Below are 17,573 nucleotides of genomic sequence, written 5' to 3'. Positions count from 1 at the left end.
ATTGTAGATGGATAACTTGTAGTCGGGATTTGTGTACTTAATATTTTAGTTTCGTTACTATTTTTTGTGGAGGCTTAGGGGTATTGAGTTGTTTATTTTTTGATTTAGGAGAGTTAGTTGATTTAGTGCTGGTTATTGTATTAATCATTTGAGGATCTGTTTGTGTGCTGGTAGAATTGAATACTTTTCTTACTACTGCAGCATATAAAAGTCCGGCTGAAGGCGTACGAGACTGGACAATTTTTCTGGCATCTGGATATGATATGTTCCGAGTGGTTTTAATTACTTGTATTTCCTTTTCGGAGAGCCAGTTTGGACATTTTCTAGAGTAGGACGGGTGATCTCCTTTGCAGTTGACACATTTATATTCCTTTTTGCATTCATTGCTGTCGTGGCCGGACTCAGCGCACCTGGCACAAGTTTCTTCACCACGGCATAACAGTCTGGAATGCCCAAAGCGCTGGCACTTAAAGCACCGTAGCGGGTTAGGAATATATGGTCTAACAGGGCAGGAGAGATAACCAGCTTTGACACGTGAAGGGAGGATAGGCGTACTAAAAGTCAGAATGATATGTTTAGTATTCTGCATTTCGCCATTGCGTTTAACAGTGATCCTCTTCACTCCACTTACGTGTTGGTCTTTCATTTCTTCTATAATTTCCTTCTCTGATGTAAATAGAAGGTCTGGCTCTGAAATAACTCCCCGAGAAAAGTTTAGAGTTGAGTGAGCTGTAACTGTACATAGATATGAGCCTAGTTGTTTGATAGCTAGAATAGGTTGAACTTGTTTAGGATGTTTGATTTCAACTAATAGTTCGCCAGTGCGTAGCTTTTTTACTGATTGGAACTCGCCGATAAGATTTATTAATGCCTTGTTAATTAGGAATGGGGATACAGCGGTGAATGTTAGATTTTCGTTCCTTTTGATAATAAAGAATTTTGCAGATGTAAGCGATTCAGTCTGACGCTCCCCACAAGGGGGAGAAGCGTTCTTTGTGTTTATATCCATAAAAAACCAGAGAACTAGGGGGAAAAGTGGGGTCTAGCCCCTGTGTAGCCCCCCTACACAGAGGTAAGGCTGCGTACGACAGGGTTCGCCTGCTATCCCTGAAGGCTCCCGTTTAAGGCACCGACTACCCCCGGTACCACGCAGCCATAGGCACGGTTGACACACCTTGGCTTAGGGGGTTTTGTCCGAATTTGGTAAGTGTGATGAGGGAAGGAAGGAAACAAAAGTCCCTTCCCGCCGATATTCTGTTTGAGCAACTGGGGGTTCACTACTCCTCCCAAGAGCTCGCCCCGAACTCACCACACCGCAAGCCCCCCCACCACGACAAGGTAAACGGACACGGGGAGGCTTGCGAAGAGGGTAATCTGTGCGCAAATTAACCCAAGATACTGAGGTCTTAAAACGTTGATATCTTGGACAATCTAAGGAGGGGGGGGGGTGTTACTCACCGGTTACAGTATAAAATATCGAAAAACTGAATTGAAAATATTTTTGAAGCTAGGAGTGGTTCGATATTTCTCCACTGCAAACTCTTAAAAATTTAAAAGTCAAAAAGTCTTAGGCTGTCTCTAATGATGTAAAAATAGGTTTTAAAAAAGAATCGAAGACTGGAGTCTTAAAAACACTAATTTAGGCAATCTTTGGTGAATTTTTGAGAGATGGTTTTGGTGTTCTAACATGAAAATGTTTTGTAGCTAATGTATTAAAAACTATTTGAGACTATACTTAAATGACTTAAGTTAAAGGGCATTTCCGAAACTGGAGTCTTAAAAGCGCAACTTTGGACCGTCTTGGTGTTCGGGGTTCTCCATTCCCAAAAAATATTCAAAGCTGAAGCATTCAGAACTCAGCTTTAGGTAATCTTTGGAAGACTTAAGAAGAGGGAATTCGAAGGTTTTCTCTCAATACGTTTTAGAATTTAAATTCTTAAATCTTCGGTGATGAAAAGGGGAAACCGCAAATTTAAGTAAAATTTAGATGCTATTTTGGCTATTTTTGAGTGAGTTAAGTGTTAGGGAATTCAGGGGTCTTTCTCGAAACATTTTCGAAATTGAAGTCTTAAAACGTTGGGTTGTCTTTGGCGATGTGAGGAAGGGAGGTGCTCTCTCAATAGAAAAATAAATCTTAAACAAAAACTTACACTGCGTTAAGTAAACACAATGAAAGGGAGGCGGAGTATTCCGTACCCCCAGCCCGAAATATTTTAGTTTCTGAAATTTTAAGAGCTTTGTTTTGGGCTATCTTTGGATGACTTAAGGGGGAAGAGTTTCGGAAGATTTTTTCAAAGTTTCCAAAATTAAAGTATTAAAATTTTTAGGCTATCATAAGTCATGTTTATAGGTAAGAGGGGTACCATTCCTACAAAACAATTTAGAAACTGAAGCCTTAAAATTGAAATTCTGGACATTTGTGGTGAACTCAGAGGAAGGGGTTCGGGAGTTCTCCGAAAATTCTTTGATGCTGAAATATTTAAAGCGCCACTTTTGGCTATATTTGAGTGTCTTAAGAGGGATGTGATTCGGGAACCCTGCCTGGAGTTAGGATTCAGTTCCCCTATTTCTTTCTTTAATTAATGAATGTTGGAAAGGTACCCTGTTTAAAAAATATATTTACTTCACTGAAGCGATTTTTTATTGCTAATTTCACCAAATGCTATCTTATAAAAGAATTATTTTTCAAATGAAGACTGTTGGGGGAATGGTGACAGTTATTATCATTAGTCGACCTTACCCTTCCCCCACCTTTCCTTCTTTTCTAGTTTGTTGGCGCTACCTTGGGTAGACTTTTGAATCAGAACTGATTTATGTTGCAAAAGTGAAAATCTTATGTCCTAAACAGTTTTATTGCTACAACAAAAATGTTTAGGATCGGCAAAAAACTAATGGTGGTGTGCTGCAAACGCTTTTACCCCTTACATTATCCAGCATAGTCTAAAATTGCGTTTTTGAAACTTCAATTTCGAAATATTGCTGAAGGAGGGTTCCTGAACTCCATCCCTTCAATAGTGCATTCAAAAAGCGTATAAACGTTATGAAATTTAAATTACAATTTTGTTTTTAAATCTTCGATTTTGGGAAAGCCCATAGCGTCCTCTCCCCCCCCCCCCCCTCTTTCATTAATATTTTTTGAAGGATGCCCAGTATTGTGATTTTGGGAATATCAGTTTGAAATAATTGATGTAAGAGTCCCTGAACTCCTTTCCCTGAACTTTACCAAAATGGCCTACCACAGCGCTTTTTGGACTTCAATTTGAAAAAATTTCTGGGAGAGAGCTCCCAGACCCTCCCCCCCCCCCCCTTATTGCCGGATTTTAGATTTTTTGGACTTATGATGTCAAAACACTTAAATATTACAATTCTAAGGCTTAAAATTTAAATCAAACAGATTGCAAAACTGACATTGTTAAAATCTGCAACATTTATACATACAAATTTTTTCTTAAGCCGGCATGCGGGCGGTGGGGGGGGGGGGGCTGAAAATATTTTCCGTCTTGAACACATCACCAAACTTGCACCCATGCGTTAAATTTAAATAGGGTAGGCTTGTGTTAAAAAAATGTCTTGTTTGATTTTATTTCGCGTTAAAAACCTTCTGGATCAAAATAAAAGATTTCTGGATTTTTTTCTCAGAGGTTGGCAGGTATGTAATTATGAGAGTTCTGTCGATGAAACTAGTGATAATAGTTTGCCTGACGACAATGGTGTATCTAGTCCTACTCTACCCAGTGTGCATACTCTAGTTCAAAGCAGAGGCTGCCAAATCCATCCTGTCTCGACAGTGAGTAAACGGGTAGGTACCGTACCTACTTCGACTGCAACTGTAGCCCTGTCACCCATGAAACAGACTACAGTATCGAGATCGACATCACCAGTCTTCAAAGAGCAGGAAGCAGATACATGTCCCGAAGCTGTTCCAGATGACATTTCTTCCGATTATCAGTGCAGTCTCAGCACCCCAAGTATAAGCCCAAACAACACCACGGACGAGGAAATTGAAAATAAAATTTTCAAAGAGGAGTGCCTAGGATAACTGTGCTGAAAATTGAAAAAAAACCGAAGAGATACTTAGGTATTCCAACCGAAAGCTTCTTCTTAGTCGCAGTGCTGTCAGAAGAGACAAAATTGTCTTCAAGAGACATTTTCATAGTGTTGAAAAAAATTAAACTTAATGAATCTTTTTCAATTTTAGCAGACGATTTTGGCCTGTCCGAAACTCAAATTGGCAGGATTTTTGAAAAGTCATTGCCTCTCATAGCAAAGAATTTGAAATCTCTTATCATGTGGGACAAACATACAGAAAACTGCCTATCCCTTTCAGAGCTCGGTACAGCAAGGTAGTGTCAATAGTAGACTGTTTAGAGATCGAAATCGAACAACCAAAGCAACTCAATAAACCAGTCCTTGACATGGTCGCAATATTACGGATGTAATACTATTAAATATTTAATATCGTGCACACCAGTCGGACTGATCAATTTTATGTCAGATGGTGTTAGTGGAAGAACAAGTAACCAGATAATCCTCACTGAATCTGGGTACCTGGATCACTGAACGGCTGGGGACATGGTAATGGCCGACAGGGGATTTAAAGATATTGTGAAAGATCTAGAAAAAAAATCTTGCAAATTGGTGCGTCCGCCATCAGTGTCTACAGCAAAACGCAGTAACAAGAGTGAGGTCAAACAATCAAAACGTATAGCTGCTTTGAGAATTCATGTCGAACGACTAATTGGTCGCTTAAGAGAATTTAAAATGGTGGCACCTCACACTTGTTTAGACAAGAATCATATTAATATTTTGGTTGACATTGAATCATATTAATATTTTGGTTGACATTGTGAACTGTGTGTGGTATTGTGAACATGCAACATAATTTTATTAGAAACATGATTTGAAGTCGAGATGACACAAAACGTAATTTTGCCGAAGATTATGTGTTAATATTGATGTAAATATCTAACATTCTTAATGCAAAACTTTTCAATTTTTGATGATTCTTTAAAAGTAATAAAATTCATCATTTCTTATTAGTTAAAATATGTAGACAGATTAATGCTATTTAAGAAACTCAAATATTATACCTATAACTATTACACAAAATATCATTTTAAAACAAAGTACTTAAGGATGCCCTTTGGTCGCATATGTGCCGTTGTACATATAAATAACATCACGATTGTTATAAGTTTTAAAGCTAGAAATATTTTAAGAATGTTTAATGCAATATATTTATAAACTTATCATTATTAATCATAATAGCTTCATTTTAAAACTTAAGTCTTTAAGGGGACGGTGGACATTAAGTTACTTTTTTTTTAGTTTTCACAGTAGAAACTTAAAACTTTGTGTGCATATGTATTTAAGCATAAATATATACAGTACCACAAAAAAAAAACAAAAAAATCGATTCCAACTTACTTTAAAATTTAAAAAATTTAAATATTTTTTGAAAAATTTAAAATGCTCCATGCGACTTAAATTTTTACATTTTTGAAAATTTTTTGTCATTTTATTACTAATAAATCATCCCGAAGAAAAATTGGTATTAATTAGTAAATTCCTTAAAAATTAAATTTTTCAGATTTTTTTTTAAAACACTTCGATAAAATTTTCCCGAAATTTCTGCTGCTAGTATGTTTTGGTTGTGTTTTTTAAACCTTCCTGAAGATGGATTCTATAATGCATACCATGTTTTAATATTTGGTAAACCGTGTAGCTAAATTATGAATTTCGTGTACTTTGAGCGAAAATTGTGTCGCATGGAGCATTTTGTAGGTATGAAAATCGAGAAAATTTCGTTTCGTGTAAAACACAATTAAAGTATAATTTTGCACTTAACTTTAAAATTTACCTTCCAAAACCCCATTTTCAGTGGTTTTCATTGTCAATACATATTTAAGCATGTTTTCTTACAAGAACAAGATTTATATTTTTTTTTATTATACAGAAATTGTAGAGAAATAGTTCTATGTATTTCTCGATTTTTCTCAAATAGCAGCCTAAATACGCGTTAAACTTAAATTTACAAACATTAAAATCCTCCAGCTGAGTAAGTTTCACCTTCCTTAAGAAGTATTTTATTATTTTTTACTGCTTTGCCAAATTTTTTGCTGATTCTTTTTCTTTTCCAGTCAGTAGAAGCTTTGGTTTCACTCTGAGCAATGCGTCGTTTATCACGTCGCTGTGCAATGGACGCAGAACATGAGTTCACTTCGTCTTCGGTACCTAAACTATTTAGGCACCCAAAGTTAAATTCGCTCACCGCAGAAATTACTGCAATTTCAAGTCTTTTTTTACAAACAAAAGTTTCCTTTGGACACTTATTCCAAACTACGCTGTGGAAACTTTCATTACTGTTCTGGGTTTTGCCCGCTACACACCGAGATAGCAGTTCATTACTTGCCAGTCTTTGGTACACCGGCAAAATTTTTGAGACAACATCTTCAGCTAATTTAGTCTTCATTTTGCTATGTGGTTGGGGTTTCTCATTTCTTGATAGACTACGTTGGAAAAAGCACCATGAAGATGGACCTTTTGGACATTTATTGTGCTTCGGAGCTTTGTCAGTTGAAGAGCAATGGTACAGCGTTGCATAAATTGCTGTCTTCATCGCTTCGACATTTGGTGCATTATCTTTTATCGCCTTTCGATAAAAACTTGTTAATTTCTTGATTGTGTCCTCCTTCAGACTGCCTTCTTTACGACCACCAATAGTTATGCCTTTAGTAGACCACTCTTTAACTTTTCTTCGAAGCCCAGTCCCTAATCGCTTGGCAACATGGTTGATGCATTCTTCTTTTGTAAGTTTGATTTCAGATCCATACAAGTTTAGCTCTGACAGATGCATATAAGTTTTTGAATCCCCATCAGAGAGAATACCTGTGTATCTCATGCCGCAAGTAGAGACAGATCGTTTCCATATGAGCTCTGCAGCTGCCATCTCCATTGAACCAGAAGATCCTGTATAATTAATACAACATTCTGGCTTGTGTCCCTCAAACCATGCATAAAATTCAGCACTTTCTTCACCAAGATCTCTTTTGGCAGTCACACATTCTACACAATATTTCGATAGTATCTCGTAGTCGATTACTAGACCTGTCAATATATCGATCACGATCCCGATACCATAGAGTGATGTATGTCCACGTTTTTGCCACGTCCCATCAAAAGAAACAGTTATATCGATAACTTCTTGATTTGTGAGACTAGGGTCCAGCAGTTCATGTTTTTTGCGTACAATACTACGCGCAGTTTCAAGAATATTTTCTTTGAAAACCTTCTTTTCGTCATATAGCATGCGTAAACAGTTTGAAAATGTCTTTTTGTCTATTGCGTTGATCCCAATTGCCATTGAAAACACTTCCAAGGCTGCGTGCCCCCTTCCAATATTTAGGAATGCTTCTACAAGTTTCTTATTTGCATCAAAGCATTTTGTTTCATTTACACGAGGACTGGAAAACACCGAACTAAACACTTTACGACATGTCTTACAAATAAGTTCAATCTTGGTCGAATATCCAAATGCGCTTTTTGATGACACATCTAAAGAATTGGTAAAGCACTCATCGCATTTTACATTGCACAATAAAGGTGACCACATATCAGCACTCATAAATATGTAGGAAGAATCATCTTTTGCAGTGACATCAACATCATTAGAAGAGGAAAATTCGTGACTTAGCTTTTTTACGCTAGTAGAATTTTTGTTTACCTCTTTTAAAATTTCCTTTGTTGCAGAACTTCGAGGCACATTTTCATTGGTAACGATATCACAATTATCAGAATTATCATTGTTGACAGCTGACCATCTCTTGCTAATATTTGCAGCACAAGAACGAGATTTTTTTGATGGTCTTGCTTTAGGTTTCCGGTAACGTCGGTTAACACAATGCATGATTTCAAAATAAAAACAACCCTAATAAATAACTAGCAGCGGCTAATAACACATTAATTGTGTAGTTTAGTCCTGAAAAGGACTGTTTTTAAAAAAAATAAAGTGTCAAACTAAAAAGAATTTAACAGCAGAAACTGATCAAAACTCTAAAATACTATCAAGATAAATAAAACTACTTAATCACTTGTAAACAAATCGAATCAGTATAATCACGGTCACAGTTAAGTAAAACCGTTGCCAAATGACAACATAAAATAATATTTTAATTGAAAATAATAGGAAATATTATTAAAATTTGACTTTTCCTGCTTTGTTTACATCTGAACAGCTGAGTTGGACAGGAGTATGTCATGACAAATCGTTTTGTGTTCTAACTTTAAGCTGCCGTAACTTTGGTAAAAAATGCCCAATCGCTAAGCGGTTTTTTGAGTTAGGTAGAGAAATGTTTGAAGTACAACAAAACTCAAAAATCAAAATTTTGATTTTTTAGTCAATTTTCGCCGAATTCAAGGTCCACCGTCCCCTTAAATGAAATTGTAAACTAAACATAACGTAATGTAACTATCAATAATATACATTTTATTGTTGAATAAATTCTGGCTTCTAGGGTTCAATACACAAATTTTTTAATCAAATATAAATTTCTGAAATGATTTATTGTAATGTACAAATTTTGAATTTAAAAGACAGTTTATTTATATTATAATAATTGTTGTGTAACCTTATGTTATAATAATTGTAAAAGAAAAACATGACAAAGATTGTTTTAGGCTGAACCAGCCAAATCACAGTTTGATTCTGCCAGGCCGAAGCTTTATTCCATCTCTAATGTAAAGCAATTGGAAATTTATAACATAAAAGAAGTATGAATTCTCAGAATATATTTCTTGACATTATATAGGCAGACAATGAGTTTTAATTGAAAATGAACTATAATCAGGGATGAAAGTCTTCTGTATTTCAATGGATTTCAGACTCTAAAAAAAAGTTGAGCTGTATGGTACAAGATAAAAGTTTGAAAGTAATCATTAAATGTTTAAAATATAGGAAAAGTTCAGATAATAAGATTTTTAAAGTAATAATAAATATTATGGGAAAAGAATTCTCAATACTCTTATAATGAAAAAGAAATTAAATAAAGCAAGATATTTTTTTATAATTTATTCCTTAAGCAATCATACTTTTTCAGTGCATTTTATACATGTTACCTATTTTTGATCACTTGGCAGAGAGAAAAAGTTGAAGAAACAGTTCTATACTAATCTTGAAGGGGCAAAACATGTGGGTGTACCTGCTTTTGCATGCGATAAAACTTTTGAATTTCTAAAAGTATAAATGTAAACATGCACAATTTTTTTCAACAACTTTTAGTTTCAGTATTTCAGAAATTATTACATATTTTGACAGTTCAAAATCTGGGTGTGCGACACAAAACAAACCTTTTGTTTTCCCGTACATGTACAAACATTTGCATTTGCACCTGAGCAGCATATCTTTTATTTATTTTGCCATCAGCAATATACGTTTTCATTGCTTCTTTTGAGGATGGACATTTTACCTCAAGAACATGCTCCTCACTTAGACCATCCGAAGAAGCTCCGTGAACTAACACTTCTGAGGATAATTTCAGTCCACACTTTTTGAATTTTATTTTTGTTTCTTTCTCCACAACTTTTGTTACTATGCTCTCTAATGTGCACCCTCTCTTCATAGCCTTCGTATCTTGCACCTTTCGAGCACCCAAAAGCGTTTCGCACAAAGAACCTGTCAAAAGTGCTGCATTGGCTTGCTTCATAGATTTTGGAAGCCGTGATTCTTGCATATCTCAATTCGAACCATAAAGGGTTCTTGGCCTGGTCTGCAGTCTGGCATTCAACTTCTTGGCAGGCTGATTCGCTCATATGGGAGCTGCAGTATAGGAGAAAATCATCAGGGGTGCCATTGGGGTATGCTTTGAAAAAATCCCAGGACAAAAAGTGCAACGATAACTTCTCCACCTCCTTTTCTTCCCGGAAGTATCTTGCAATGGCAGCATCTTCCCTATTCATCAGTTTACTCCTCGTTACTAATAACTGGAGAACAGCTCCATTGTTTGCTGGGTCATCTCTGCTGGAATTTTTCACAGGGATGTCTCTCGCTTTGACATACTTCAGCTTGCTGCCCACTTCCGAGAGCTTTGCTTTCTTCCAGTACGATTGCACTAAAGTAGGAGATGGTTCCTCACTCTGCCTGTGCACCCAGGTCATCAGAGAAACTGCATGCCTACAGCCCCCTATTTAAAAAAAAACGTAAATGCTTTTAAATTCCAATAACAAAAAGAAAGAACATTTCTATTTTACAGCATGCTTATTCAACTTTAGGGAGATCACTGGCGTAACTATGCACGGTAGAGGAGTCGGAAAGGGCACAAAAATTTTGTTTTAATTTTTTTGTAATTCAAATTTATTTTGGTTGGTTGTATTTGGTTCAGGAGTTCTAAAATTTACATTTCTTTTCAACGTAAACAGAGATACGAGACGGGAGAAATAAAAAAACCAGAAAATAAAACAGTCAAAATGCAGCCCCTTGCAGCAAGTAATCTTTTACAATAGATTTTTTCAGAAAGTAATGAAAGGAAAGGGGTGCCAAAACAAAGAGTTTGAAAAACTTTAAGTTACAATTTTCTCAACTACCTTTCATGACTTCTTTTAAAAAGCTAGTGATCTCGTACATTATTCTTTTAGTTAAGTGATATTCGTTTGGTAAGATGAACATTTCTTCACATAATCAAATACCCCACTACTATATGAGCAGTATACCGACTAACAGGATATGAGTAGTATACAGTCGAATCCGTCTATTTCGAAACTTGCGTATCTCAAAAAACTGCAAACCTCGATTTTTAAAAAAAATTTCAACAATCTCAATTAATGTCTCATACTTTTCTCAAATACAGTTGAACCTCCATATATCGAACTTCCACATATCGATATTTTCTCTATATCGAAATACCAGCAAATTTCTTTGCTCATTATACAGAAAAATTGTTTCTATATACTGAAAGAATCTCTATACAGTAAAACCTCGTTAAGTCGTCACTCAAGGGATCAAAAATGTTTGACCACTTATGCGGAGTGACTACTTATGTGGATTGGGAAATTAAGGATGGAAAAACAAAAACCTTACAAATATTCATGAATAGCAGTAGAATTCTATGAGAAAAACAATAGCTTATGAAATCAATGTCTATAAATTGGTGGAAATATTAAAAAGGGGGAAAAATACTAATGATAGTTACTTTGTTTCATTTTCTCTTACTTATACATTACTAAATAACAACAACTTATTTAGTTACAGTACATTAATACAATCCTTCAATGTTGACTCATGAATTTGTTGCTTACTAAGAAGGAAAAGAACTATCTCTTCCAACATACATCAAGTTTTAAATTCTGTTTTTGTAGTTCCTTGAACAGATGTTAAATACTGACTAACTTTCTCCAAGTATTAAATTTTGTATGTCTTGCTGAAAGGAGTTTGATTCATACTCTTGGCACTCGGCAGAGTCACAGCAAGAAGTATGCTTTGAACGACCAGAACCGAGGATCGAGATTTCAAGGAAAAATGACTATCAAACAGCCTTTCAACTAAGTCCGACACTATTTTCTAAGATCCGATAAGGAATCTTAGAAAATAGTGATTCGTTTCCGATAAGGAATTTTAGAAAACAATTTTTGAGTGACTAGTAATTAATAATTACTATAATAAATTAAATTGGGTGGGTAAAATTAAATTGGGTGACCATTAAAAGGAGGATCATTTTACATTACTGTGAATGAGACCTTTTCGGGACCAAAGAAAAGCGACCACTTAAACGGAGTGACCACTTAACTGGTCGACTACTTATTGAGGTTTCACTGTATATTGAAATTTTTTTCAAGACATTAGTAGATTTTTTTTTTTCACTTTAAACTTTGTCTCAAAAAATTAAGGTTAGAGGAGAAAATTACGTTCACTAAAGGATGCTACGGAACTCGTAAGGAATCTGGGGTTGAAGGGTGTGTAGTTAAGTCCTTGTTCCGTTCTGAAGTTCTTAAATTCTCTCAAGTTTATTTTAAATCTTAGTTGTAACCAGTAATACTGCAAAATCAGTTTCAAGTCATCCCTTTTGTCTGTTGATTATCATTCCTAGTCTTTTTAGCTTCAGTAATAATCATTTAAGATAAGTAGATTGATTTTTTACTTTTCTCTTGATCACACTGCTAAAACGAAAATCCCCAAATGTTGCGATCAAGTTGAATTGATGAAGAATATGAAGATGTATGTTGGCATAAAAATGTGCATTCTGTTAATTTTTTAATCATTAACTTTCATTTAATCCGATGCTCGTACAAATTATAAATTGGTTTTCATACATGAAAATTGGCTTTTATTTTAATGTTTTAGGATACTTTTATGATAAAATAAGATCGTTTCCATATATCGAAATTTCTATATATCGAATTTTTTCCGGCAATTTGCTACTTCTATATATAGAGGTCCGACTGTACTTCATACATAAAACCTTTATTTTTCGGAGTTCAAAATTCGCTGCTATGGAAGTTTGAAGTACAACCCTGTTTAATTTTTACTGGTTTATTATATATTCAGTTCACCGACAGTGTACTTATTGCTTGAATATATATAATATTCAAGCATAGTCCCCAGATTTTTATGCAAAAATCAAAGCCTCTATATCTCAAATTTTCTTTTTCTGAACTCTCAACATACGAGATTGACAGGTTCACTGTATTAGAGAAAAATGCTGTAGAGTTGCAACTGCACTTCAAATTGCATATGCTACAGGCTAGAAAACATAGAACAGCTAGCTACACATAGAAAAAAAATAGTCATTTTAATGTTAAAAACCACACTGCTATATTCTTTATAAATCATTGATATTAAACACTAACTAACAAATTAAAGCCATATTTTAGTAAAATTTTATACCGATGGTCATTTTTTGGGGGCCTTTAAGTCGGGTTTATGGGCCGATCGTTAAATCAAGTCCTGAATGACTATATCAACAAAGATCATGTAAAACTGAGTTTTTTGGAACTTAGATTTAGTAAAATCTAGTGCCACGTTTTGTTCTTTTTTTGTGTTCGGTATTCCACATTAAATCCTTAAATTTGACAATGCAAGCTGTATGATAACTTAATTTCCCCATTTACTAAAGAATTATTTGCTGCTTTTCTCAATAAAACTCTTATGTGTACACAGGACATGATTAGTATTTCATGCTTCTTTTAAAACATTTTAATATATTTTTATCTAATGGGGGTGTACATTTATACTACAAATGTTGGAAGTGTAGGGAAACCCTGCAGTGTGATTAGATGTATCCTTCGCACCTTCAATACAGTAAACTCGCAACAACTCCAAGTCCCTGAAGTGAATGGCAAAAATCTTTGAATGATTGGTAGTTCAAGTTATGAGAAGTTCCCAAAGCCTTCTCTTTGTGACCCAGTGAAAATTTAGTGAAAATTTTGAAATAAAGGAATATTCAAATTATAAGGCTTTGAGTCAACACAAGTTAACTAATAATTATTTCTATCAAACAAAATGCAAGAATTATTATTATACACATAACATATGTTTGAAACATATTCAAATATCAATAATGGTTAAACAGTCATCAATATTATTGCTTGAAGAAAACATAAATGTCAGGCATTTTTGAATTTTGGATATTTGTGCCAACTTATAAATGCTTGGGCATTTTACAACAATAATGCCTGTGAACTCTATCCAATTTACGATGGAAACCGAAAACGACGGGAAGTTGCCTTTCCTGGATGTCTTGGTCAGTCGCAGAGATGACGGATCCCTTATCGCAAACCTACACATACTGATCGCTATCTACACAAGGACTCTAATCACCATCCTCGACAGAAGAGAGGTGTAATGAAAACTTTATTCGTGAGAGCCAACAGAATCTGCGAACCGACTGCTATCGAGCATGAAATTTCCCACCTCACAAATGTTTTCCAAGCCAACGGTTTTTCAAAGCAAGAGATCAAAAGAGCCTTCCACCCCAAAATAAAAAAACAGCCACTTAAAGAAGATCCGATCAAGTCCACAGCCTACCTCCCCTACGTTGAGGACGTCACTGATAGAATCGAAAGACTTCTGCGACGCCACAATATCAAGACTGTTTTCAAACCCACCCACCGAACCAGCGACTTATTACGATCTGTGAAAGATGCAAGAGATCCCTTGTCCGCCGCAGGTGTTTACAAGATTCCCTGTTCCTGCGGGTCTACCTATATTGGAACTACTAAGAGAAGCGTCAACACTAGAATCAAAGAACATCAAAGAAATTGCCGACTAGGCCACACTCAGAAGTCAGCAGTCGCAGAACACACTTTTAGTGAGGGGAACCATGACATCAAATTCAAAGAGACAAAAATACTTTCAAGGACTTGCCATTATTATGCGAGATTGAACAGAGAAGCCATCGAGATATTCAAACATCCAAATAATTTCAACAAAAAAGAAGAAGGAATAAAGATAAACAAGCTCTGGCATCCCATACTGAAAAGGATCAAAACAACAAGAACCTCCAGCCAATCAGAAACAAGGACGGACCTTCAGCTGAATCCCCAGCAGCCAGTCCCCGAGCAGGAAAAGGAGAGCCTAAGCTCCAATCAGGAAGCGATGAAGACAGACGTTCACCAGCCAATCCCTGTCCAGAACCAAGAGGACCCATGCCCTATAAATGTTGACAGCACTTCGACACTTGCATCAGTTGCCAAGAAGTCTCTTCCCTGGAAGTTACGAACTCGGAACCACTGAGGATGGCTGCCGCAGATGCAGCCGAAACGTTTGGAGAATATACACTTAGACCACGGCACAACAGCCCGGAATCCTTTCATAATATAATAATGATGGCGTCCAACAGAATGTACTGTGTAAAAAACGTCTGAGCTCAGCTCGAATTTTTGTAAGTCTTATTTCTAATTGCATTTCTTGAAGATCCTCATCGGTCAGATTCCTTTGAATTGAACCTTGTTTCTTCCTTTTTTTAAACTTGATTTTTAAGTTATTTCTAAAAATTGCTACTAACACTACACACAAAGTACTACACTACGAACTACTAAAACACGTAGCAACTAAAGTAGCATCACTACTTCCCACCAGGAAGGGAGAAGGGACACCAGTTGGCCTGAGGCTGAAGGAGGCCCAATATTTTAAAAATTAGGTATGAAATATAGGATAAACAATACAGGGGGGGGGGGGGCGGGGCAAAAAAGTCATTTGTGACGGGCCCCAAAATTTCTGTGTATGCCCCTGGTTCCTACCACTGGTTAAAACCAAACCAAAGAGCGGCAATCTCTGGAGCTGAGTCATTTTCCCCCATATTTGCTAAGTTATTATTTAAAAAACTAATTAAAATAAACTTATAACTTGTGATTCCAGTTGATTTAGCAAACAGTTTTCCTTGCTTTATTGGCAATGAGCAGAAATAATTTATTGAATTTCTTTCGATTTTAGAACCCCGAGTCGGAGGAGATCAACATTGCCGAAGATGACAGTTTTGCCGGGCTCTTGATTGCGCATGATGAAACCTCACATCCCATTACTGTGTTGGAGCCCCTTGCTGGACCCTCAGTGGCCCTTGGTAGAGTCATAGGAGCCAACCGTCATGTGGAAACCTTTGCCGGAACCAGGATGCCTCCTACTAGAGCTGTGGGCCAAGCAGAGTTTGTAACAGGTAATATTATTCAAATGTTACAAATGAGAACTTCATGAGTGGAAACTTAAAAAACCTCTTAACTGTTTCACATGTATATCATTGTTGAAAACATGTTTCCCCTCTCCTTAAAGTTAATTTTATGTTTTCCCCCCTTGCAGTTCAATCAACACCTAAAGGATCTCAAGCAACACTTAGAGCAGCTGGAACAACACCACAAGGCACAAAAAGAAAAATAGGAAATTCAGGTTCAGGTAATATGAGAGATTTGAAAATTTAAAACATTTAAATGATTCAAATGCAATAAATGACACAATTTTTCATTTCTATATTAAATTGTTTTCCACTAATAAATATATTGAATATTTTGTTGTGCTGATACATTCATATTATGAGATTTCACAGCATATTAAATTAAATTCTATCATTTTTATGTTGCATACAATTAGTTAAAATTTTTGACTCAAAAGTTGCTCATGTTAGCAAATTATAATTTTTAATGATACATTACAGCTTGTCATATTTCCCCAGTTGTTTATGGGCCCTGGTCCCAAGACCAGTGACATGGCCTCCTTATTGCAATCTCAAGAAGTAATGCATAATTTCATGATTTTATTAATGATGACGTAATTCAAATAGAAACCAAGAAAATTAGATGTACACATTGTTACTATAATATGTTTGGTTAACTTACTAACACCATAGTTAGTTTATCTACCACATAAACACTAGTTATAATACAGTGACCGCCGGTTATTAAAATCACATTCATTCTCAGAACATTTGATTTTATAAAATAGCTGATTTTATAAACTGGCATACCTATATTTAAAAAAAAACAAAAGGCTTGGAAGTTTAATTACTTTAAAAAATGAAATGAATAAAGTCATTTATTTTTGTTTTAAGTATTTAAAAATATAGTTGTCGTTTTGCCATCATGAAATTTGCCACCCTTAAGATCTGCCGTAGGCAGTGGCACAGGTTGCCTACCCCAGGAGCCGGGCCTGTCCCAGTTTCTGACCAATGGTACACTCAGCCCCACCTTTGTGAGGGCCATGTAATAGGAAAAAACTTATAAATATCACAGCAGCATTAGGTATAACTGATTGTTTTTTATCCTCTTGAATATTTCACAATTTGAAAGCTCATCTCAAGGAATAGGGTTCATTATTCAACTCTCACTCAAGTGCCGTTTTTTTTAAGAACTATTTTATATGAAGTAATAGATTTTTTGTATTTTATTCAGGATCTTCAACACGGCAGGTGCAAGAGCACAGACGTAGAAAAAGGTCCGAAGCCTGGAGCTCAGATGAAGAAGAGGAAAATGAAATTATTAACATCCAAAGAGAAATTAAGGAAACCATGAAAAAAAATGAATGCCAGTTTAGAAGTATTGATTGAGCTGCAGAAAGAGGGATTAAAGAGCCTACATTCCATTATGAACAATCAGGCTGTTGTTGCTAATATGCTAGCAAAATGTCTCGGGATGGAATTGCAAAGTTCTGCGTAATTGATTCAAAGTAATGAATGTTAAGGCTTGATGTTTTCGTTCTTTTATTAATTTTTCCTCTATTTTTGTGGTTCTGTCAGCCCCGCTTAATCAGATGTTGCTGGTTCCAACAAGTATTATTTGATTAAAGGGAAATTTTCTTAACCTTTCTAAATTCGCATTTGTTTTAAAACGTAATAATAAATCAATAGCTATGTGGAAGAAATAATTAATGTTATTGGTATAAAGTTTTTGAAAAAGCTAAGTAAACAACAATAATATATTAATAATTAGTATATACTATAGTACAAGTACATATGCAAATTATAAAAATTAACTTACAACTTGACTTGTAAAATCTTTCTTTGAGACCTTTTTTCAGTACATCATTATTTTTGAAAAAGGCCATAACTGTGAATTGCTTGTTCAAGGTCTTTTGGGAAAACTTTTCTTACACCTTTTTC

The 17,573-nt window shown here is 35.4% G+C and overlaps 1 protein-coding gene across 1 annotated transcript in view; it reads left to right on the top strand.

The window, feature by feature from the left end:
- Positions 1-17,082, top strand: part of LOC129230166 (uncharacterized) — a 74,677-nt gene extending 57,595 nt beyond the window's left edge. The window contains exons 2-4 of the mRNA XM_054864567.1: positions 15,422-15,641; positions 15,782-15,874; positions 16,867-17,082. Coding sequence (XP_054720542.1) covers positions 15,422-15,641; positions 15,782-15,874; positions 16,867-17,021 — 468 coding nt within the window. The 3' untranslated portion in view covers positions 17,022-17,082. The remainder of the gene's footprint in view (positions 1-15,421; positions 15,642-15,781; positions 15,875-16,866) is intronic.
- Positions 17,083-17,573: the final 491 nt, after the last annotated feature.

The sequence above is a fragment of the Uloborus diversus genome, chromosome 9 (genome assembly GCF_026930045.1).
Source record: "Uloborus diversus isolate 005 chromosome 9, Udiv.v.3.1, whole genome shotgun sequence".
Lineage (NCBI taxonomy): Eukaryota > Metazoa > Arthropoda > Arachnida > Araneae > Uloboridae > Uloborus > Uloborus diversus.
The sequence above is the reverse complement of the archived record's forward strand: the minus strand, read 5'-3'. Positions and strand labels throughout refer to the sequence as shown.